The sequence below is a fragment of the Jaculus jaculus genome, chromosome 13 (genome assembly GCF_020740685.1).
Source record: "Jaculus jaculus isolate mJacJac1 chromosome 13, mJacJac1.mat.Y.cur, whole genome shotgun sequence".
NCBI classification, from domain to species: domain Eukaryota; kingdom Metazoa; phylum Chordata; class Mammalia; order Rodentia; family Dipodidae; genus Jaculus; species Jaculus jaculus.
Genome location: NC_059114.1, coordinates 48057281 through 48080140, shown reverse-complemented (window position 1 = coordinate 48080140; position 22860 = coordinate 48057281). Strand labels below are relative to the sequence as shown.

General features: G+C 48.4%; 1 protein-coding gene and 1 non-coding gene across 2 annotated transcripts; both read left to right on the top strand.

The window, feature by feature from the left end:
* The first annotated feature begins 1979 nt into the window (after nt 1-1979).
* On the top strand, nt 1980-5761 carry Egr1 (early growth response 1). The gene is made up of 2 exons (XM_004652456.3): nt 1980-2489; nt 3194-5761. Exons 1-2 carry the CDS (start codon nt 2177-2179, stop codon nt 4516-4518), a joined length of 1638 nt encoding a protein of 545 aa, XP_004652513.2. The 5' UTR covers nt 1980-2176; the 3' UTR covers nt 4519-5761.
* Nucleotides 5762-22524: 16763 nt separating this feature from the next.
* Nucleotides 22525-22628, top strand: LOC123454327. The gene has a single exon (XR_006633306.1). It is a non-coding gene; the product is annotated as a U6 spliceosomal RNA (small nuclear RNA).
* The last annotated feature ends 232 nt before the right edge of the window (nt 22629-22860 follow it).

Below are 22860 nucleotides of genomic sequence, written 5' to 3'. Positions count from 1 at the left end.
TGGAAGCTGGGCGTCCTGAGACCCGACCCCTCTCCTCTGTTGTGGGCAGAAATCTCCTTCCACACACACAAATATCTGCTTTCATTTTATTTATTTAGTTTTTCGCGATAGAGTTTTCACTCTAGTCTAGGCTGACCTGGAATTCACTATGTAGTCTCAGGCTGGCCTCGAACTCACAGCGATCCTCCTACCTCTGCCTCCCAAGTGCTGGTGCTTTCTTCTTAAATTAAGAAAAAGAGCACCTTTTTCTCGATTCAGAGTTGGAAACCAGAGCCCTCCCTCCCGGGAATCCCTTTTCCCTTTGGGTTGCGCCATTGACAGCGTGGTGGGGGCGGGGAGGGCTTCCCTGCTCGAGTCTGGATCCCCGGGAGACCTGCGAGAATCACTCCTTCTCCTCCACCCCACGCCCTTGGCCTGGCTCCGGGAGGGGGTGCTATCCCGGAGCCCGGGCGCCTCGGCAAGGACGGTTCCCGGGAGACTGCAGGGAAGGCCCGGGCCGCGGCGCCTGCTCAGTTCGCGCGCACTGCGTCTAAGGCTCCCCCGGCCTGGCCCGGCGCCCAGCACGGCTCCGGGGAGGGGGGACAGGGAGGCGGCGGAAGCGCCCGCCCGCCGGGACCGGGAATCTAGCTGGAGACGAGGCCTCCAGGGGGCAGCACCGAGCCGCCAGCCCGTCCTCGGGGCCCCAAGCCCGAGGTCCCCAGGCAGCGCGGGGGGAAGCCTCCTCTTTAGAGTCGCTCAGGGTCCTCCCCTCCAGTGTGGACTCCGCAGGGTGACCAAGGACCCCAACAGCCGTTAGCTAGCGGTGGGAACAGGGCACGGGGCGGTCCTAGGTCAACCAGTTGCCTCCATCTGGGACCCCACAGAGGTGAATTTTTCACCTGCAGGGACCGTAACCTCTCGGTTCTGGGTGGCGCATGGTGGAGACGTGGGGGAGACGGGGAAGCCCTGGGCCTTAACACTCCCAGCACTCTGACCGAGGCCAAGGAGGTGACCCACTGCTAGGCACCGTCGTTAAAGGGCCAGGCGGTCACAATTTCCCAGCCTCGGTTTCCCCTGGGACACCTACAAAGTCCCCATGCCCGTCGGCCCGGGCTCGGGGTCAGGGCCCCGCCTCTCCTTGGGCGGCCTCCTGCCCCAGCCCGCCCAGCCGCTCCGGCTCGCTCCCACGGTCCCCGCGGTGGGTGGGCGGATGGGCTGGCAGGCCCTGATGACGGCCGCACCCCCCGCTCGCCTTGGCCTTGGCCTTCGCCCCCGCGCCGGGTCTGGGCTTCCCCGGCCCAGCTCACGCCGCCGGCCGTCTCAGCACCGCGGCGCGCGCAGCCCTCCCCAGCCGGGCGTCCCCGGATCCTGCGCGCTCTCGGGCTCGGGCCGGGAACGAGGCAGTGGGGGGGAGGGGGGTTGGAGAGGGGGAGGCGGGGAGCGCCGAGCGGCGACCCGGAAAAGCCATATAAGGCGCAGGAAGGATCCCCCGCCGGAACAGCCCTTATTTGGGCAGCGCCTTATTTGGAGTGGCCCGATATGGCCCTGCCGCTTCCGGCTCGGGCAGGAGGAGGGGACGAGGCGGGGGCAAGGCTGGGAACTCCGGGAGCGCTCGTCCCCGGGAGAGGCCTCGGCGGCTGTTCGAGCCTCTAGGCTCCCCGAAGCGTGGGCGTTGGCGATGCGGGAGCCGCAGCAGGACGCACGATGCGGGCTGCAGGTGCCCACCGCTCTCGGTTGCGGGGTGATGGTGATGAGGGGAGGGCTTCACGTCACTCCGGGTCCTCCCGGCCGGTCTTGCCATATTAGGGCTTCCTGCTCCCCATATATGGCCATGTACGTCACGACGGAGGCGGGCCCGCACTGTTCCAGACCCTTGAAATAGAGGCGGATTCGGGGAGCCGCGAGAGATCCCAGCGCGCAGAACTTGGGGAGCCGCCGCCATCCGCCGCCCGCCGCAGCCAGCTTCCGCCGCCGCAAGACCCGGCCCCTGCCCCAGCGTCCGGCGGCCGCGCTGCGTCCACCACGGGCGGCGGCCAGGGCGAGCCTGGGGGATCCCACCTACGCTCCCCTAGTGTGCCCTGCGCCCCGCATGTGACCCGGGCAAGCCCTCCCCCCCCCCCATCACCACCACGAGTGTGCCTCGCCGTAGCTCCGGCATCAGCTCTCCAGCCTCCCCCCCTTTCCCCGCTCGCCCGGGATGGCCGCGGCCAAGGCCGAGATGCAGCTGATGTCCCCGCTGCAGATCTCTGACCCGTTCGGCTCCTTTCCTCACTCTCCCACCATGGACAACTACCCCAAGCTGGAGGAGATGATGCTGCTGAGCAACGGGGCACCCCAGTTCCTTGGTGCCGCCGGGGCCCCGGAGGGCAGCGGTGGGAACAGCAGCGGCGGTGGCAGCGGCACCGGGGGCAGTGGAGGTGGAGGGGGCGGCAGCAACAGCGGCAGCGGCAGCGGCGCCTTCAACCCTCAGGGGGAGCCGGGCGAGCCACCCTACGAGCACCTGACCGCAGGTAAGCTGTGGCCTACGCCGAACCCTTCGAGCCCCTCTGCCCCCCCCCCCCGATCCTGATAGCCAGTTCTTCACTGCAGAAGTGGTCCTAAACCCTGGGGATTCGACTGGGGTTTCCCTTCCGTTCCTCGCACCTTTGGCGTGGAGGGATGGTGGTTGGGTGGTCTTGTATGAGAGGGATGTCTAGGAACGTCCCCCCGACCGCTGAGCACCGAGCATCTGTTTTGGATGGAGAGCTCTGGAGTTGCGTGGGTGGGTGGAGAAAGGGGGAGGGGTTGTTTGCTAGAGCTGGGTTACCCCCACCTAGGCTTGCGTCGCCGTCAGCCGCAGGTCTGAGAGCGGGGGCTCTGAGATCCTTGGTCAGGGATGTCCCCGGCAGCCCAGGGTAGGGGGCGCACACCGGCCGCGGCCGCGGGGTTGGGGGGGTGCTGGCGGGAATCCCTCGCTCGCGCAGCCTCTTGCTGCGGAGCGCTCGGAGCTGCAGTAGAGGGGATTCTCTGGATTTGCGTCAGCTGTTGTTGAGATGGGCTCTGCCGCTGGAGCCGCTCCAGGAACATTGCAATCTGCTGCTATCAATTATTAACCACCTCGGGAGTCAGTGGTAGCCGGGCGACCTCTTGCCTGCCAGCCCCGGTCCTCAGCACCCTCCAGTGATTGTTCTCCAGTAACCAGGCCTATCTCCATTCTCTCTCTTTGTCCTGCCAGAATCTTTTCCTGACATCTCTCTGAATAACGAGAAGGTGATGGTGGAGACCAGTTATCCCAGCCAGACCACTCGGTTGCCTCCCATCACCTACACCGGCCGCTTCTCTCTGGAGCCTGCACCCAACAGTGGCAGCACTCTGTGGCCTGAGCCCCTCTTCAGCCTGGTCAGTGGTCTGGTGAGCATGACCAACCCTCCGGCCTCTTCGTCCTCAGCACCATCTCCGGCCTCCTCTTCGTCCTCTGCCTCCCAGAGCCCGCCGTTGAGCTGTGCAGTGCCATCCAACGACAGCAGTCCGATCTACTCCGCGGCGCCCACCTTCCCCACGCCAAACACTGACATTTTCCCCGAGCCGCAAAGCCAAGGCTTTCCAGGCTCCACAGGCACAGGGCTCCAGTACCCACCTCCTGCCTACCCTGCTGCAAAGGGTGGCTTCCAGGTTCCCATGATCCCTGACTACCTGTTTCCGCAACAGCAGGGAGACCTGGGCCTGGGCACCCCAGACCAGAAGCCCTTCCAGGGTCTGGAGAGCCGCACCCAGCAGCCTTCGCTTACTCCGCTTTCCACTATCAAGGCCTTTGCCACCCAGTCGGGCTCCCAGGACCTAAAAGCACTTAATACTACCTACCAGTCCCAGCTCATCAAACCCAGCCGCATGCGCAAGTACCCCAACCGGCCCAGCAAGACACCCCCCCACGAACGCCCCTACGCCTGCCCAGTGGAGTCCTGTGATCGCCGCTTCTCTCGCTCGGATGAGCTCACCCGCCACATCCGAATCCACACGGGCCAGAAGCCCTTCCAGTGTCGGATCTGCATGCGCAACTTCAGCAGGAGCGACCACCTTACCACCCACATCCGCACCCACACAGGCGAGAAGCCCTTTGCCTGTGACATCTGTGGGAGAAAGTTTGCCCGCAGCGATGAACGCAAGAGGCATACCAAGATCCACTTGCGACAGAAGGACAAGAAAGCAGACAAAAGTGTTGTGGCCTCCCCAGCCACCACCTCCCTCTCTTCCTACCCGTCCCCGGTCACTACCTCTTACCCGTCCCCGGTCACTACCTCTTACCCATCTCCGGCCACCACTTCATACCCATCTCCTGTGCCCACCTCCTACTCCTCTCCTGGTTCCTCAACTTACCCCTCCCCTGTGCACAGTGGCTTCCCCTCACCCTCAGTGGCCACCACCTACACCTCGGTTCCATCTGCTTTCCCTGCCCAGGTCAGCAGCTTCCCTTCCGTGTCTGTCACCAACTCCTTCAGCGCCTCAACTGGGCTTTCGGACATGACCGCCACCTTTTCTCCTAGGACAATTGAAATTTGCTAAAGGGGAAAAAAGGAAACAAAAGAAAATGGCAGGCAAAAAGAGAGAGAGAGAGAGAGACATAAAGGACAGGAGATGGCCATAGGAGGGGGACCTCTTAGGTCAGATGGAAGTTCTCAGAGCCAAGTCCTTCCTCTACTCGAGAGTGGAAGGCCTGTTGGCCTCCAGTCCTTCCTGCCCACCTCCCCTTTCTCCCTGTTTCCTATTCCCTTTGACTTCAGCTGCCTGAAACAACCATGTCCAAGTTCAGTCCTCACCTCTATCCAAAGAACTTGACTTGCATGGGTATTGGATAAAACATTTCAGTATCATCTCCATCATCTGCCTGACCCCTTGCTTCCTTCAGTGCTAGAAAATCAAGTTGGCAAACTGGGTCTGGGCCCTCAGAACCCTGCCCTGTATCTTTGTACAGCGTCTGTGCCATGGATTTTGTTTTCCTCGAGGTATTCTTGATGTGAAGATAATTTGCATACTCTATTGTATTATTTGGAGTTAGGTCCTCACTTTGGGGGGGGGGAGAGAAAAAAAAAAGAAAAGCCAAGCAAACCAATGGTGATCCTCTTATTTTGTGATGCTGTGATAAGTTTGAAGCATTTTTTTTTTTGAAACATCAGTCCTAGGTATTAATCAGAGCATGTGTCAGAGTGTTGTTCCGTTAACCTTTTTGTAAATATTGCTTGACTGTACTCTCACATGTGATGTGACAAAATACGGTTTGGTTTTTCTTTTTTTTTTTTTTTCTTTACTTTGAAAAAATTTTTTTCCTGTCCTTTTGGTTTAAAAAGTTTCACGTCTCGGTGCCTTTTGTGTGATGCGCCTTGCTGATGGCTTGACATGTGCAATTGTGAGGGGTATGCTCACCTCTAGCCTTAAGGGGGAAGGTTGTGATGTTTGGGGAAGGTTTTAGAAGCAAAATGAGGAAGGAGGCTGAGCTGAGCTTTGGTTCTCCAGAATGTAAGGAAACAAAAATTTTAAAATCTGAACTCTCAAAAGTCTATTTTTTTAACTGAAAATGTAAATTTATACATATATTCAGGAGTTGGAATGTTGTAGTTACCTACTGAGTAGGCGGCGATTTTTGTATGTTATGAACATGCAGTTCATTATTTTGTGGTTTTATTTTACTTTGTACTTGTGTTTGCTTAAACAAAGTGACTGTTTGGCTTATAAACACATTGAATGCGCTTTATTGCCCATGGGATATGTGGTGTATATCCTTGAGAAAAATTAAAAGAAAAATAAAAGAGCTGTGATGTGGGTATGTTTCCTGGGCTGGGGGAAGGGCTTTGAGGCAACCATTCCTAGCAAGGGTACTGTCATCCCCGCTGTGAACCTGGAGTGAATTGTTAAATGAGGACTATATTAAATGTGTGTGTGTGTTGGGGATTAAGAACCATGCACATACTAAGCAAGAGCTACTCTTTTTAAAAATGTTTTATTTCTTTATTTGAGAGAGAAAGAGGCAGAGAATGCCAGGGCCTCTAACCACGGTGAAGGAACTCCAGCAGCATGCACCACATTGTGCATCTGGCTTAAGTGGGTATTGGGGAATTGAACCTGGTCCTCAGGCTTCGCAGGCCAGTGCCTTAACCACTAAACCATCTCTCCAGCCCCAGGAGCTCCTTTTGATCCTAGACCTGTCTTGCTGCAATCTGTGGGGCTGAAGTTTTGCCTTGGTTAGTGGGAGCTAAAGGTGACAGGAGGCAGAGGAAGGAGGATTGCCATGAGTTCGAGGCCACCCTGAGACTGCATAGTGAATTCCAGGTCAGCCCTGGCCACAGTGAGACCCTACCTCAAAAAAAAAAAAAATTAAATACATATTTTTAAAAAGGTGACAGTGAAGAATGGAACGTGTGGCCAGAGGCAGTGCTACTTTCGTGCCACTAATATTTAGCTAAGCCCCCCCCCCAACACACACACGCCTTTACTGGGGGTTGGAATAACCTGTGGTCTTGGGACTTCCTGTCTCTGCCATGTGCACGTGGGGGGGGGATAAGAGATGGACAACATGGACTTAGGGAAACTATAACCAAGCTGGGCTGACTCCTGTGCCCTCTTTCCACCTCCCCAACAACTTGAGGGCACCAGGGACAAAGAGCAAGCAAGGGCCAGAAGAAGAGGCAAGGGCCAGTTCTCTAGCCAAGAATCCTTCCAGGAAGAAAATCTCGCCACTTGCCAGCTGGAATTGCCATTCTTGGCAGCTTCCTGGGAGATACGGCAGAGTGGGCAGAAAGGTGGCCTGGTGCTTAAAATTCCATCCAGGCGAAGCATGTCTCCATTGTGCAGGAGGCATGCAATACCGGGTTCGCTTGACCCTAGTCTCCTAAAGGTCCGCTGTGCTGGAGCAGCCCTTGTGGGTATGTGAGCATCTGTCTTCTCTGTGAGAGGATCTGACCTGGCCATGACAGACACAGCAAGAGCAGGTCCTATTCCAGGAATGCAGACTGTTGGTTAGGGAGCTGGAGATGTAAGCCAAAAATTACAACATGATGTTATGTTATACAACATGGGCAAGCGTGCAGGTCTTTGGAAACACAAACATCACCCAATCCAGCTAAGAGCTTAGAAAAATTGGAAAAGAGCCGGGCATGGTGGCGCACGCCTTTAATCCCAGCAATTGGGAGGCAGAGGTAGGAGGATCGCTGTGGGTTCAAGGCCATCCTGAGACTACATAGTGAATTCCAGGTCAGCCTGGGTTAGAGTGAGACCCTACCTTGAAAAAGGGAAAAAAAGAAGAAGAAGAAGAAAGAAAAGTTGGAAAAAGTTGGGAAGACTATGTAGGACTCAACCTGATTGCCATATATCATACATATTTTGCTGGGGCATAGAAGATGGCTTTTTAAAAAATTTATTAATTTAAACAAATATTTTATAACTTTTATTTATTTTGGAGAAAGAGGGGAAGAATGAGAGAGAGGGGGAGAGAGAAAAGGTGTGCCAGCTCCAGCCATTGCAAACGAATTCCAGCCGCAAGCACCACCTGGTTTACATGGGTCCTGGGGAATTGAACCTGGGTCCTTTGCAGGCAAATGTCTTAACCACTAAACAATCTCACCAGTCCTTCCCCCCGGCCCCAAACCAGCCATATCTGTCCTGAGTGTTTTGTGAGTTGGTCAGACATCCCCATCCATTGGGTAGACCCTACAACAAGCAGAACGGGTGGGTCCTGGGAGCCTTAGCCTCCCAACTTCTGACCCCTCCCCTCGAATCAGAGACTCAGTGAGTATCTCTTTTACTTAGCACGGTTGTCAGGAAATAAGTGCAGTTAAGATCAACCCCCTTGGACCCCTTCCTTTCCCTCAGAGAACCTCTCAGGTTCTCAATGCACCTCTCCTAGGACCACATGAGTTTCAGCAGCCCGTGGGGAGTAGCCCAGTTCTTTCGCCTGCTAGCCCTCCTTCCACCAATGCCGTTCTCTGCCCTTTCCCATGGCCCCAGACTGCAGCCCACGGCAGGGGAAGCAAACACCTTCTCTAAACAAGGGCACATTCCTTTGAGCTTCCTGGCAAAATGTCCAGGTCCTATGGGACAGCATTTGTGTTGGCACACTTCTTCCCAGGCTCACCTATCCCTCATCTCACTTTAGGTTCAAGAAAACACAGGTCTGTGCCTGCTACACACCTTTTTTTCTCTCTCTCTTTTCCTTCCTTCCCTTCCTTCCTCCCTTCCTTCCTTCCTTCCTTCCTTCCTTCCTTCCTTCCTTCCTTCCTTCCTTCCTTCCTTCCTTTCTTTCTTTCTTTCTTTCTTTTCTTTCTTTTTCTTGAGGTAGGCTCTCACTAGGCTGATCCGGAATTCACTATGTAGTTTCAGGGTGGCCTTGAACTCAAGGTGATCCTTCTACCTCTGCCTCCTAAGTGCTGGGATAAAAGGCGTGCACCACCATGGCTGGCTTGGTCTTTTTTATTTTATTTATTTAGTATTTCTTTATTTATTTGTAAGCAGAGAGAGACCAAGAGAAGAGAGACATCTGGCTCTATGTAGGTACTGGGGAATTGAACCAAGGTATTAGACTTTGCAGGCAAGTATCTTAACTGCTGAGCCATCTTTCCAGCCCTGGTCGTGAGGCAGAGTCTCATACTGAAGCCCAGACTGGCCTTGAACTCATAACATCCTATCACAGCTTTTTGAGTGTTGGGATTATTATTAGCCACCATATCTGGCTAGTACAAAGGGCTTTAAATGTGATTACAGACAGCTGGAGACATGGCTTAGAGGTTAAGGCGCTTGCCTGCAAAGCTTAAGGAGCCATGTAAGCCAGATGCACAAGGAGGCGCATGTGTTTAGAGTTCGTTTGCAGTGGCTAGAGGCCCTGGTGCTCCCATTCTGTCGCTCTCTATTTACCTCTCTCTCTCTGTCTCTCTCTTAAATGAGTAAATAAATAAAACATTTTGTAAAATTATTTGTTCATTTTTATGTATTTATTTGAGTGTGACAGAGAGAGAAAGAGACACACAGAGAGAGAAAGAGGCAGATAGAGAGAGAGAATGGTCTTGCCAGGGCCTCCAGTCACTGCAAACAAACTCCAGACGCATGCGCCCCCTTGTGCATCTGGCTAACGTGGGTCCTGGGGAATCGAGCCTTGAACCAGGGTCCTTAGGCTTCACAGGCAAGTGCTTAGCCGCTAAGCCATCTCTCCAGCCCAAATAAAACATTATTTTTTTTAATGAATGCAGGGCTGGAGAAATTTCTCAGTGGTTAAGGTGATTGTATGCAAAGCCTAATGATCAGGATTCAGTTCTCCAGTACCCATGTAAAGTCAGGTGCACAAAGTAGCACATGCGTCTGGAAGCCCTGGCACACCCATTCTCTCTGTATCTCTTATCTCTCTCTGTTTACAAATAAACATTTTTTACAAATGAAAAATTAGCCGAGCATGGTAGCGCACGCCTTTAATCAAGCACTCGGGAGGCAGAGGTAGGAGGATCGCCCGTGAGTTCAAGGCCACCCTGAGACGACATTGTGAATTCTAGGTCAACCTGGACTGGAGCAAGACCCTACCTTGAAAAGCAAAAAAAAAAAAAAAAGAAAGAAAAATTGCTGGAGTGGTGGCACATGCCTTTAATCCCAGCACTCAGGAGGCAGAGGTAGGAGGGTTGCAGTGAGTTCAATGCCAGTCTGATACTACATAGTGATTTCCAGGTCAGCCTGGGCTAGAGAGAGACCCTACCTTGAAAACACATAAAAGAAAAAAGAAAAATTATTATTTCAGGGGTTGGGGCTTAGCAGTTAAAGGCACTTGCTTGTAAAACCTGTTGTCCCAGGTTCAAATATCTAGTCACCCACATGAAGCTGGACAGGTGTTTGCAGCAGCAAGAGGCCCTGGTGCACGTGCAGGCACGCACGCACGCACGCGCACACACACACATAAACACAATCAATAAATAGTATTATTACAACTTTATTGTAGTATAACTGATATATAATAAGCTAGATAGATAAGATTTGGAGCTGGAGGATGTAGCTCAAGAGTAACTAGCAAGCACAAGGTCCTGAGTTCAATCCCCATTACCACACACATATATAAAAGTGTATAAGTTAATGAGTCTTCACATATATGTACAAAGTCAAACCCATTATTACTTTTTTTTTTTTTTTGAGGTAGGGTCTCACTCTAGCCCAGGCTGATCTGGAATTTACTCTGTGTTCTCAGGGTGGCTTTGAACTCATGGCAATCCTCCTACCTCTGTCTCCCGAGGGCTGGGATTAAAGACGTGTGCCACCACGCCTGGCTCTCAATTAGTATGAGACAGAGTGAGAGTGGTGCACCAGGGCCTCTAGCCACTGAAATTGAACTCAACACATGTGTCACCTTGTGCATCTGGCTTATGTGGGTCCTGGGGATTTGAACCTGGCTCCTTAGGCTTCACAGGCAAGCATATTAACCACTAAGCTATCTCTCTAACCCCAATTACAATTTTTAAAAATATTACTTATGTATTTGTGAGAGAGAGGAGAGGGGAGCAGAATGGGCACGTCAGGGCCTCCCAGCCACTGCAAACAAACTCCAGACGCATGTGCCACCACCTTGTGCATCTGGCTTTATGTGGGTACTGGGGAATTGAACCTTGGTCCTTTGGCTTTGCAGGTGAGTGCCTTGACTGCTAAGCCATCTCTCCAGGCTGCCAATTAAATTTTTTTTTTTTTTGAGGTAGGGTCTCACTTTACTCAGGCTGACCTGAAATTTGCTGTGTAGTCTCAGACTGGCCTTAAATTCACAGCAATCCTCCTACTTCTGCCTCCCAAGTGCTGGGATTAAAGGGGTGTGCCACCATGCCAGGGTTTAATGTTTTTGTTTGTTTTTCTTTTTCTTTTTTTTTGTTGTTATTTTATTTATTTTAGAGCGACAGACAGAGAGAAAGAGGCAGAGATAGAGAGAATGGGTGTGCCAGCGCCTCCAGCCACTGCAAACGAACTCCAGACACATGCACCCCCTTGTGCATCTGGCTAACGTGGGTCCTGGGGAATCGAGCCTCGAACTGGTGTCCTTCGGCTTCACAGGTAAGCGCTTAACCGCTAAGCCATCTCTCCAGCCCTGTTTTTGTTTTTCGAGGGGTAGGGTCTCACTCTGGCCCAGGCTGACCTGGAATTCACTATGTAGTCTCAGGCTGGCCTCGAACTCACGGAGATCCTCCTACCTCTGCCTCCCGAGTGCTGGGATTAAAGGCATGTGCCACCATGCCCGGTTTAGGCCTTAATTTTTTGAAAAATATTTGGGGCTGGTGAGATGGTGTAGTGGCTGTAAAGCATAAGAACCCATGTTCAACTCTTCCCCAGGTCCCACATAAGCCAGATGCACAAAAGGTGAGGCAAGTGCAAGGTCACACATGCCCACTAGGTGGCAAAAGTGTCTGAGGCCCTGGCCAGAGAGGTAGATATATAGAGAACGGGCATGCCAGGGCCTCTAGCCACTGCAAACGAACTCCAGATGCATGCACATCTGCATATGTGCATCTGGTTGCATGAGTACTGGGGAATCACACCTGGGTCCTTGGGCTTCACAGACCTTAACTGCTAAACCATCTCTCCAGCCCTGCATTATTAGCTTGAGTCATTCATGTTGGAAGTATAGACCTCACTTTTTCCTGCTGAGTCTGTGTTATCTGTGTGGGTCTACACCGCGTGCTAACCCTATCACTGATGAATGGCCATTTGGTTTGATTTCCTTTAAGACTAGGACAGCGGGGTGTGGGGGAGCACTCCTTGAACCGCAGCACTCAGAAAGCAGATGTAGGAAGATCGCCGTAAGTTCGAGGCCACCCCGAGACTACATAGGGAATTCCAGGTCAGCCTGGGCTACAGCAAGAACCTACCTAGAAAAACAAAAACCCAAAAAAACAAAAAACATGCACAAAAAGAGACTGCAACAAAGAGCGAAGCAATGAACATTTGAGCACATGTGTTTGTGTTCATGTGACACCATCTGGTCCAAAGTTTACCTTACAATTTCTGACCCCTTCTTGTCTCTTTATATAATCACAGAGTACAGGTCTAGCCTCCTGAAAGACTTGCTGCTGCTTCTTTTTTTTTAATTAAAGTTTTTATTTGTTTATTTATTTATTATTTTATTTTATTATTTTTTCTTTTTTTGATTTTTTTTTAAATTTATTTATTTATTTATTTGAGAGCGACAGACACAGAGAGAAAGACAGATAGAGGGAGAGAGAGAGAATGGGCGCGCCAGGGCTTCCAGCCTCTGCAAACGAACTCCAGACGCGTGCGCCCCCTTGTGCATCTGGCTAACGTGGGACCTGGGGAACCGAGCCTTGAACCGGGGTCCTTAGGCTTCACAGGCAAGCATTTAACCGCTAAGCCATCTCTCCAGCCCTTTTTTTGATTTTTTTGAGGTAGGGTCTCACTCTAGCCCAGGCTGACCTGGAATTCACGATGTAGTCTCAGCATGTCCTCGAACTCATGGCAGTCCTCCTACTTCTATCTCCCGAGTGCTGGGATTAAAGATGTGTGCCACTATGCCCAGTGGGTTAACTGTATCTGTCTGTCTGTCTGCCTGCCTATAGCCTCTATCTATCTATCTATCTATCTATCTATCTATCTATCTATCTATCTATCTATCTATCTATCTTTCTATAATCTGAGATGGAATTCTGTTTTACCCAGGTTGGCCCCAACCTACTAGGTTCAAGCTCCTTTTGCCTTAGCCTACTGAAGAGTTAGAACTCTGGGAGTGTATTACCATCCCCAGTTTTCTCAACAATTTCTTAGGAAATTGGTGAAATCTTGTCCTTCACTGAGTTTTCCTTTCCTCTCCATTTCCAATAACAACCACAAAGACTTAGACATATCACTAGGCTCAAAGCCTTCCTCTTAAATTTTTTTTTTTTCTTCTGGGGCTTGGGTGATGGCTCAGAGGTTAAAGGCACTTACTTGCAAGGCATGCTGGCCAGAGTTCAATTCCCCAGTACTCACAAAGAGCTAGATGCACTGGGTGGCACTTGTATCTGTAGTTCATTTGTAGTGGAGGCTCTAGTGTGCCCATACTCTCTCTGTCCTCACAAATAAATAGTTTTATTTATATTTATTTATTTTGGGTTTTTCAAGGTAGGGTCTCACTCTAGGCCAGGCTGGCCTGGAATTCACTATGTAGTCCCAGGCTGGCCTTGAACTCATGGTGATCCTTCTATCTCTGCCTCCCAAGTGTTGTGATTAAAGGTATGTGCCAGTACTCCAGTTTTAAATAAAATATTTATTTTTAAAATATACTTTATTTATTTATTTAAGAGAGAGAAAGAGGCAGACAGAAAGAGAGAGAGAATGGGTGCACCAGGGCCTCCAGCCACTGCAAATGAACTCCAGATGCATGTGCCCCTTGTGCCTCTGGCTTACATGGGTCCTGGAGAGTCAAATCAGGATCCTTTGGCTTTGCAGGCAAATGCCTTAACTGCTAAGCCAACTCTCCAGCCCAAAAATATTTATTTCTTCATTTGAGAGATAAAAAGGCAGAAAAAGAGAGAGAGAATGGGTGTGCCAGTGTCTTTAGCCACTACAAAGAAACTCCAGACGTATGATGTGCCACCTTGTGCATCTGCCTTACATGGGTACTGGGGAATCAAACTTGGGTCCTTAGGCTTCACAGGCAAGTGCCTTAACTGCTAAGCCATCTCCCTAGCCCTAAATAAAATATTTTAAAAATCTTACTTTCTTTCCTTCCTTCATTCTTTTTCTTGCTTTAAAATTTGTTTTTAATTTGAGAGACAGAGAGGGGCACAGAGAGGGAAAGAGAGAGAAAGAATGGGCGCAACAGTGATACAACCATTGCAAACAAACTCCAGACTCATGGTCCACCTTGTGCATCTGGCTTATGTGGGTCCTGGGGAATTGAACCTGGGTCCTTTGGCTTTGCAGGCACGTGCCTTAACCGCCAAGCTATCTCTCCAGCTCTCTTTTTCTTCTCTTTTCTTTTTCCTTCTTCCCCCCCCCTCTTTCTTTTTGGATTTTTTGGGGTAGTGTTTTGCTGTATTCCAGGCTGACCTGGGATTCACTATGTAGTCTTAGGCTGAACTCAAACTCATGGCTTCTTTTATTTATTTGAGGGGAGGATTTAGAGAGAAAGAGCTAGAATGGGGGCTGCAGTGATGGCTTAATGGTTAAGGCTCTTGCCCACAAAGCCTAAGGACCCAAGTTCAATTCCCCAGTACCCACCTAAGCCAGATGCACAAGGTGGCACATGTATCTGGAACTTATTTGCTAAGAGGCCCTGGTGTGCCTGTTCTCTCTCTCTCAAATAAGTAAATAAATAAAATATTTTTAAAGAGAGAGAAAGAATGGGCCAGATGTGGTGGCACATGCCTTTAATCCCAGAGCCTGGGAGGCAGAGGTAGGAGGATTGTTGTGAGTTCAAAGCCAGCCTGAGGCTACATAGTGAATTCCGGGTCAGCCTGGACTACAGCCAGACCTTATCTCAAAAAAAAAAAATCAAAAAAAAAATTGAGCAAATACTAACTTCACATCAGCCCCTAAGCACAGAAAGGTAAACAGCAGTGGTCCACAGCAGCAAAGAACTGGGTGGGGGAGATTTAGAAAGCCATAATTACCAGGCAGTGTGACATATGAAAGGTGTGTACAGGAGGAGTGACTCATTGTGTCTAGGAGGAGGGAAGTAGGTACAGGGTGGAGAAGGACGGCTGGGAGTTCACAGGAAAAGGTCTTGCAAGCAGGGAGAATTGCAAGTGTATAGGCAGAGGTATGAAAGGCCGCAGAGAATGGGGATGGGGCTAGAAGGCAAGCTGAGGAGGGACAGGGAATGCTGCGGGAAAGGCAGCTTGGAGCCAGGTTAGGAAGGACAATAGTGTTAGTGCAATGGGTTGGACTTCTTTAAGAAGCAGGCAGACAACTTAGTTTTGTGTGTGATGTGTGTCAAGGACTGCATGCATAGTTTTCATATACATATATTCAGTATGTGTACGGTGTGTGTCTATGAGTGGAGGCATGTGTGTATACCACAGTGTGCATGTGGAGGTCTGGGGACAACTTTCGGGAGTTGGTCCTTGCCTTCCACCTCTTTTAGGCAGGATCTCTCTTCCTCATTTCAGTTGCTTTTCACTGTTGCTAGCCAGACTAGCTGGCCTGCTATCTAGCAGTCAATGTGCTGGGATTACAGAATCCTGCCATAGCTTCCAGCTTGGACATGGGACTGGGGGTCTGAACTCAGGTACTTAGGCTTGAGTAGCAAGTGCTTTATCTACTGAGCCATCTCCTTAGATGACCCTCTCCCCCATCCCGCCTGCTACGTTTTATTTTTGTTTTTGCTTTTATTGAGACAGGGTCCCAACTGAGCTATTTTGACCACTCTAGGCTGGCCTTGAATTCACCATATAGTCCAGGCTGGCTCTGAACCTATGTCAATTCTTCTGTATTAGCCTCCTAAATTCCAGGAGTCATAGGTGTGAGTCACCATGCCTGGTTCATTCATGTTTTCTTTACTTAAAAAAAAAAAATTTATTTATTTATTTGATTAAGAGGGAGAGAGAGAGAGCAGTTGAGAGAGAATGGGCAAGCCAGGGCCTCTAGCCACTGCAAATGAACTGCAGAGGCATTTGCCACCTTGTGCATCTGGCTTATGTGGGTACTGGGGGATAGAACCTGGGTCATTAGGCTTTGCAGACAAGTGCCTTAACTGCTAAACCATCTCTCCAGCCCTCATTCATGTTTTCTAAACTTGCTTTTATTTATTTATTTGCAAGCAGAGAGAGAGAGAATAGAAACAGAGAGAATGGACATGTCAGGGCCTCCAGCTGCTGCAAATGAACTCCAGATGCACTTGTCACTTTGTGCATCTGGCTTTTCGTGGGTATTGGGGAATAAAACATTTTATTGGGCATTTGGGTATATTGTTTGCTAAGAAGAATGATGCCATCATACATCTGCTGGAACCAGCGCATGCCTCCTCTTTGCTGATTCTGTGTTTGGTCCCAATGCAGCCTGCCCTGTGCTTCTTGTCTGTGATGCTGAAACCTGGCCTAACCAGCACCACACAGAAGCTCAGGCATAGCGGGGAGAAATGGCTTAGCAGTTAAGGCACTTGCTTGCAAAACCAAAGGACCTTGCTTGAATTCCAGGCTGACCTGGAATTCACTATGTAGTCTCAGGCTGGCCTCGAACTCACAGTAATCCTACCTTTGCCTCCCATGTGCTGGGATTAAAGACATGCACCACCACGCCCGGCTCATTCATGCTTTTTAATTTTAGTTTTCAATTTAGTAGGGTCACTTCAAACTCAATTATTATTGGAACTTAAACCATTTTCCCCAGGTAATATATACTATCCAAACATCTATATATGCTCTAATTTTCATGGATAGATCAAGCCTCATATGTAATATATGTATATTAGTTCTTTGTTTTTGTAGTGGTCAGGATGGAACCCAGAGCTTAATATACACCAGTCAAATATAGAACCACTGAGATACATTCCAGAGCCCAAAGCCTTATATATTTATTATGGAAATTTTCAAGAATTCACAAGAACAGAAGGGAATAGTGCAATGAATCTATCTATCAAGCAGTTTGACAACTATCGATGCATATCCTGTCTTGTTTTCTGTCACCCTCTTTCCTCTCCCCATAACTGAATTATGTTGAAGCAAATCTCATACATCACATAATTTCACATGTAAATACTTCTTCAATAGACATCTTTATCAGTGTTTTAAAGTTCCTTTGTGTAAATCAAAATGACACAATACCACACTTTGCATTAGGCTTATATGTCTAAGTTGTTGTTATTATTATTATTATTATTATTATTATTATTATTATTATTATCATTATTATTATTTTGAGGTAGGATCTCACTCTAGCCCAGGCTGACCTGGAATTCACTATGGAGTCTCAAGCTGGCCTCGAACTCAAAGCAGTCCTCTACCTCTGCCTCCCGAGTGCTGGGATTAAAGGCGTGTCCCACCACACCCAGCTTTATTTGATTTTTTTGAGGGAGGGGCTTGTCCTAGAACAGGCTGACCTGGAATGCACTCTGTAGTCTCAGGGTGGCCTCGAACTCACAGCTATCCTCCTACTTCTGCCTTTCAAGTGCTGGGATTAAAGGCATGGGCCACCATGCCCAGCTAATATGTCTTTAAATTAAAACAAAACAAAACAATCTAGCTGGACGTGGTGGTGCACTCCTTTAATCCCAGCACTCGGGAGGCAGAGGTAGGAGGACTGCCGTGAGTTCGAGGTCACCCTGAGACTACAGAGTGATTTCCAGATCAGCCTGAGCTAGAGTGAGAACCTACCTCAAAAAAACAAAACAAAACAAAATTTACACAACATTTTATTTTATTTTTCTGTATGTCTTTATTTTACTTTGTTTGCTAGAGAGAGAGAATTGGCATGCCAGGGCCTCTACCATTATAAATGAAATCCAGATGCATATACCTCCTTTTGCATCTGGCTTACATGAGTCCTGGGGAATCAAACCTGGGTCCTTTGGCTTCACAGGCAAGTGCCTTAACCACTAAGCCATCTCTCCAGCCCTATTTTATTTTATTTTTTGTTTGTTTGTTTTTTGTTTTTTTTTTTTTTGGTTTTTTGAGGTAGGGTCTCATTCTAGCCCAGGATGACCTGGCATTCACTATGTAGTCTCAGGGTGGCCTCGAACTCACGGTGATCCTCCTACCACTGCCTCCCAAGTGCTGGGATTAAAGGCGTGCGCCACCACGCCCAGCATTATTTTATTTTTAACACAACATTTTATTTTATTATTTTTTTAAAAGTTTTATTTATTTATTTATTACAGTCAGAAAGAGGAAAGAGAGAGAATGGATGTGCCAGGGCTTCTAGCCACTGCAAATGAACTCCAGATGTATTGACACCATGTGCATCTGGCTTACATGGGACCTGGAGAATAGAACCTGGGTCCTTAGGCTTCACAGGCATGCGCCTTAACTGCTAAGCCATCTTTCCAGCCCTTATTTTATTTTTATTTATTTATTTGAGAGTGACAGAGAGAGAAAGAGACACAGAAAGATAGAGAAAGATAGAGAGAGAGAGAATGGCACACCAGGTCCTCCAGCCACTGCAAATGAACTCCAGACGCATGTACCCCCTTGTGCATCTGGCTAATGTGGGTCCTGGGGAATTGAGCCTTGAACCGGGATCCTTAGGCTTCACAGGCATGTGCTTAACTGCTAAGCCATCTCTCCAGCCCCCTTATTTTATTTTTAACACATTTTAAAGTGTACAGTTTAATGATTTTCACTGTGTTTGCAAATACTGTGCAACCATTGTCACTATCTAATTCCAGAACATTACAATCACCCCAAAAGAACCTTTGTGCCTGTTAGCTGTCATTCTCCATTTCTTATCACCTGCCTGCACTTGACAACTGCTAGCCTAACTTTCTATCTCTATAGATTTGCCTGCTCCGGAGATTTATATAAATAGAATCATACAATATGTGGCCTTTTGTGTCTGGTTGTATTCACTTAGCATGATGTTTTCAAGCTTCACCCATGCTGCAGCATGGATCAATACTTTCATTTCTCCTTTTGGCCAAGTAATGCTTCATGATATAGACAAGCCACGTTTTGTTCATTCATTTCTCAATTGATGGGCATTTGGGTTGCTGGCACTTTTTAGCTATTATGAATAATGCTGCTGCCATGAACATGATGTACAGATGTGCAGGCTTTCTAGGGAACATATGCTTCCAATTCTCTCGGTGGTGCTCTTTCTCTCTTTGCAAGCAGAGAGAAGGTGGTGGTGGAGGGGGCAGAGAATGGACATGCTAGGGCCACTGCAAATGAACTCAAGATGCATGTGCCACTTTTATGCATCTGGCTTTACATGAGTTCTGGGAAATTGAACTCGGGTTGTTAGGCTTTGCAGGCAATTGCCATAACCACTAAGCCATCTCTCCGGCCCTTAATTTTGTTCTTGTTCTTTTTTTTTTTATTGCAAGCAGAGAGAGACATAGAAGGGGGAGAGAGAGAGAGAGAGAGGGAGGAAGGGAAAGAATGCTATTTCTGTGAAGTTAAAATTGTTGAATTCAGATAAGATTATTATTATAAAGTGCCCCTACCTTTCTCTGATGGCTATAGGAATGCTTCCTCTTTACCCTCTGCCTCCATTTTGTAAAAATATTTTACTTTTATTTATTTATAAGAGAAAAAAAAAGGTCACACCAGGGCCTCTAGCCATTGCAAATGACGTCCAGATGCATGCACAACCATGTGCATCTGGATTACATGGGTACTGGGGAATCAAACCTGGGTCTTTAGGTTTCACAGGCAAGTACCTTAACTGCTAACCCATGTCTCCAGCTCATTCCTCTCCCCTTTATTTTTTGAGGCAATGTCTCAATCTAGCTCAGGCTGATGTAAACTTTATTCTGTAACCCAGGTTGGCCTTGAACTCATGATGACCCTCCTACCTCAGCCTCCTCAGTTCTGTGACGCTATGTATCCCTACCCTCTTTTTAAAAAAGAGATGAGCTGGGGGCTGGAGAGATGGCTTAGCCATTAAGACACTTGCCTGCAGAATCAAAGAACCCCGGTTCAATTCCCCAGGACCCACGTAGCCAGATGCACAAGGGGGTGTATGCATCTGGAATTCATTTGCTGTGGCTGGAGGCCCTGGTGCACCCATTCTCTCTCTCTCTCTCTCTCCCTCCCTTTCTCCTTCTTTCTCTCTCTCAAATAAATAAGTAAAAATATTAATAAGGGCTGGAGGTATGGCTTAGTGGTTAAGGCATTTGCCTGCAAATCCAAAAGGCCCAGGTTCTATTCCCCAGGACCCACATAAACCAGATGCACAAGGGGGTGCACATGTCTGGAGTTTGTTTGCAGTGGCTGGAAGCCCTGGCACACCCATTCTCTCTCTCTCTCTCTCTCTGTCAAAGAAATAAATAAATATATTAACAAAAAATATGAGTCAGGCATGGTGGTGCATGCCTTTAATCCCAGCACTTGGAAGGTATAAGTAGGAGGATCACTGTGTTTGAGGCTAGTGTGGAGCTACAGAGTGAGTTCCAGGTTGGCCTGGACTAGAGTGAGGGCTTACCTCGAAAAACCAAACAAGCCTTGGGTGTGGCACGCCTTTAATCCTAGCACTCAAGACACAGAAGTAGGAGGATTGCCATGAGTTTGAGATCACCCTTAGACTATATAGTGAATTTCAGGTCAATCTGGGCAAGAGCAAGACCCCCCCCCAAAAAAAAGAGATGGGGTCTTGATGTATTGTAAAGGCTGGTCTTGAACACCCAGGCTCAAGTGATCCTCTTACCTCAGCCTCCAGGTACTGGGGCTGCCAGTGTTGCTGGTAATAGCCTTTCATTATTGACAATCCCTGTCTAAATCCATGATCTCATTAAGTGTTGCAAAATGGTGGTTTTGTAATTCATTATTCTATTTGCATTTATTAGTCAGAATTTTCCAAGATTGAATCATAGGTGTGAAAAAATGCCATACCTTTTTTTTTTGTTTGTTTGTTTTGTTTTTCAAAGTAAGGTCTCACCCTGGCCCAGGATGACCTGAATTCATTATGTAGTCTCAGGGTAGCCTTGAACTCACGGCAATCCTCTTACCTCTGCCTCCCGAGTGCAGGGATTAAAGGCTTGCGCCACCATGCCCAGCTCACATTTTTGTTTTTTTAATAGCAGGGTCTCATTGTAGCAGGCTGGCCTTGAACTCCTGATCATCATATTACCTCAGCTTTCCAAGTGCTGGGGTTACACACATGTACATTATGCCTAGCAAGATAAATATTTGACTGTTTGACTGTCTTTTTTTTTTTAATTTTCTTTTTTTGAGGTAGTTTTTCCACTGTAGGCCAGGCTGACCTGGAATTCACTATGTAGTCTCAGGATGGCCTTGAACTAACAATGATCCTCCTATCTCTGCCTCCCGAGTGCTGGGATTAAAGGTGTGTACCACCATGTCTGGTTTTTCTGTCTTCCTTTTTTAAAATTTATTTTGGGGCTGGGCTTGGTGGCCCACATCTTTAATCACTGCACTGGGGAGGCAGAGGAAGGAGTTCAGTTCCAGGCCAGCCTGGAACTATAGAGTGAGATCCAGGTCAGTCTGGGCTAGAGTGAAACCCTACCTCAAAAAAAAAACAAAAACCAAAAAAAAATATTTTGGGCTGAAGAGATGATTTAAAGGTTAAAGGTGCTTGCTTGAAAAGACTGATGGCCTGGATTCTGTTCCCCAGTACCCCCATAAAGCCAGATGTACCGAGTAGTGCATGTGTCTGGAGTTCATTTGCAGTGGCAGGAGGTCCTGGCATACCTGTAGTCTCCCTCCCTCTCTCTTTCTCTCTCAAATAAACACATATTAAATTTTTTTTTTTTTTGTACAGGAGACAGAAGTCACCAGCGGTGAAAACAGTGGACACTGGAAGTCTCGGGTTTGGCCAGACATGCCAAATGAGTGCAATAGTGGCATGTCTGCTCTGGGGGAAACCAACTGCTTTCTAATTGGACTGAAGTCCTGTTCTATGGGAGGGAATACATACCTGGTACTGAAAACCTAATCAAAAGTCTATGGCAGGGGAGGTCATGGCCCTTAGGGGTATAAAGCCTGCTCTTGTCTGGATAAATGCATATATTATTCTCACCAAATTGCCCTGAAAGCACTACACTTAATGTTCATACTCATATATTAATGCAACTCTCAGTTCTGGTTAGAGAAGTTTCTCTTTTTAGATGACAATGACACTGGGATGACCCAAAAGGCAACACAGTGCTGAGAAGAAGGGTTGAAGGAGTGTCCAGCACTGAAACATCTCACACCCACCAAGGCTCAGGGTCCATTGTGGAAGAGGTGGCAGAAAGAAAGTAAGAGCCAAAGGAAGGGCACCACTTCTTACATACAACTGTCCAGACAGAAATTGGCCTCGTTATCCATGACCTTGCAGTGCCTAGCAATACCCACACAAGAACCTCATAATAGGAGAAAAAGAAGATGACATCAAATTAAAAGACAGACTAATGGAGAGAGGGAGGGGATATGATGGAGAGCAGAGTTATGAAGGGGAAAGTGGGGAGAGGAGAGAAATATCATGGTTGTCTGTAAGTATAGAAGTTGTCAATAAACAATATATAGAATTAAAAAAAAAAAGGGCTGGAGAGATGGCTTAGTGGTTAAGGCATCTGCCCGCAAAGCCAAAGGATACCAGTTTGACTCTTCAGGATCCACATAAGCCAGATGCACAAGAGGGCACATGCATCTGGAGTTTGTTTGTAGTGCCCATTGGCGCGCCCATTCTCTCTCTCCCTCTCTCTGCCTCTTTCGCTCTCTGTCTCTCTCTCAATTAAAAAAAAAATAAAATAAAGTTAAAAAATTATTTTGGGGCTGGAGGGATGGCTTAACAGTTAAGGCACTTGCCTGCGAAGCCAAAGGAACCAGGTTCAATTCCCTAGGACCCACATAAGCTAGATGCAAAAGGTGGTGCGTGTGTTTGGAATTCATTTCCAGCTGCTGAAGGCCCTGGTGTGCCCATTCTATCTGTCTCTCTTTCCCTCTCAGATAAATAAAATAACATAAAAGTTATCTTGTGCTCACTTCAGCAGCCCACGTACTAAAGTTGGATTGATACAGAGATTAGCATGGCCATTGTGCAAGGATGACATGCAAATTAGTGAAGCATTCCATATTTAATAAAAATATTTGGGGGCGTCATGGCGCACACCTTTAATCCCAGCACTCGGGAGGCAGAGGTAGGAGGATCACCGTGAGTTCGAGGCCACTCTGGGAATACAGAGTGATTTCCAGGTCATCCTGGGCTAGAGTGAGGCCCTACCTCAAAATATCTCTATCTTGAACTCACCATGATCCTCCTATCTCTGCCTCCTGAGTGCTGGGATTAAAGGCGTGTACCACCACTCTCTAT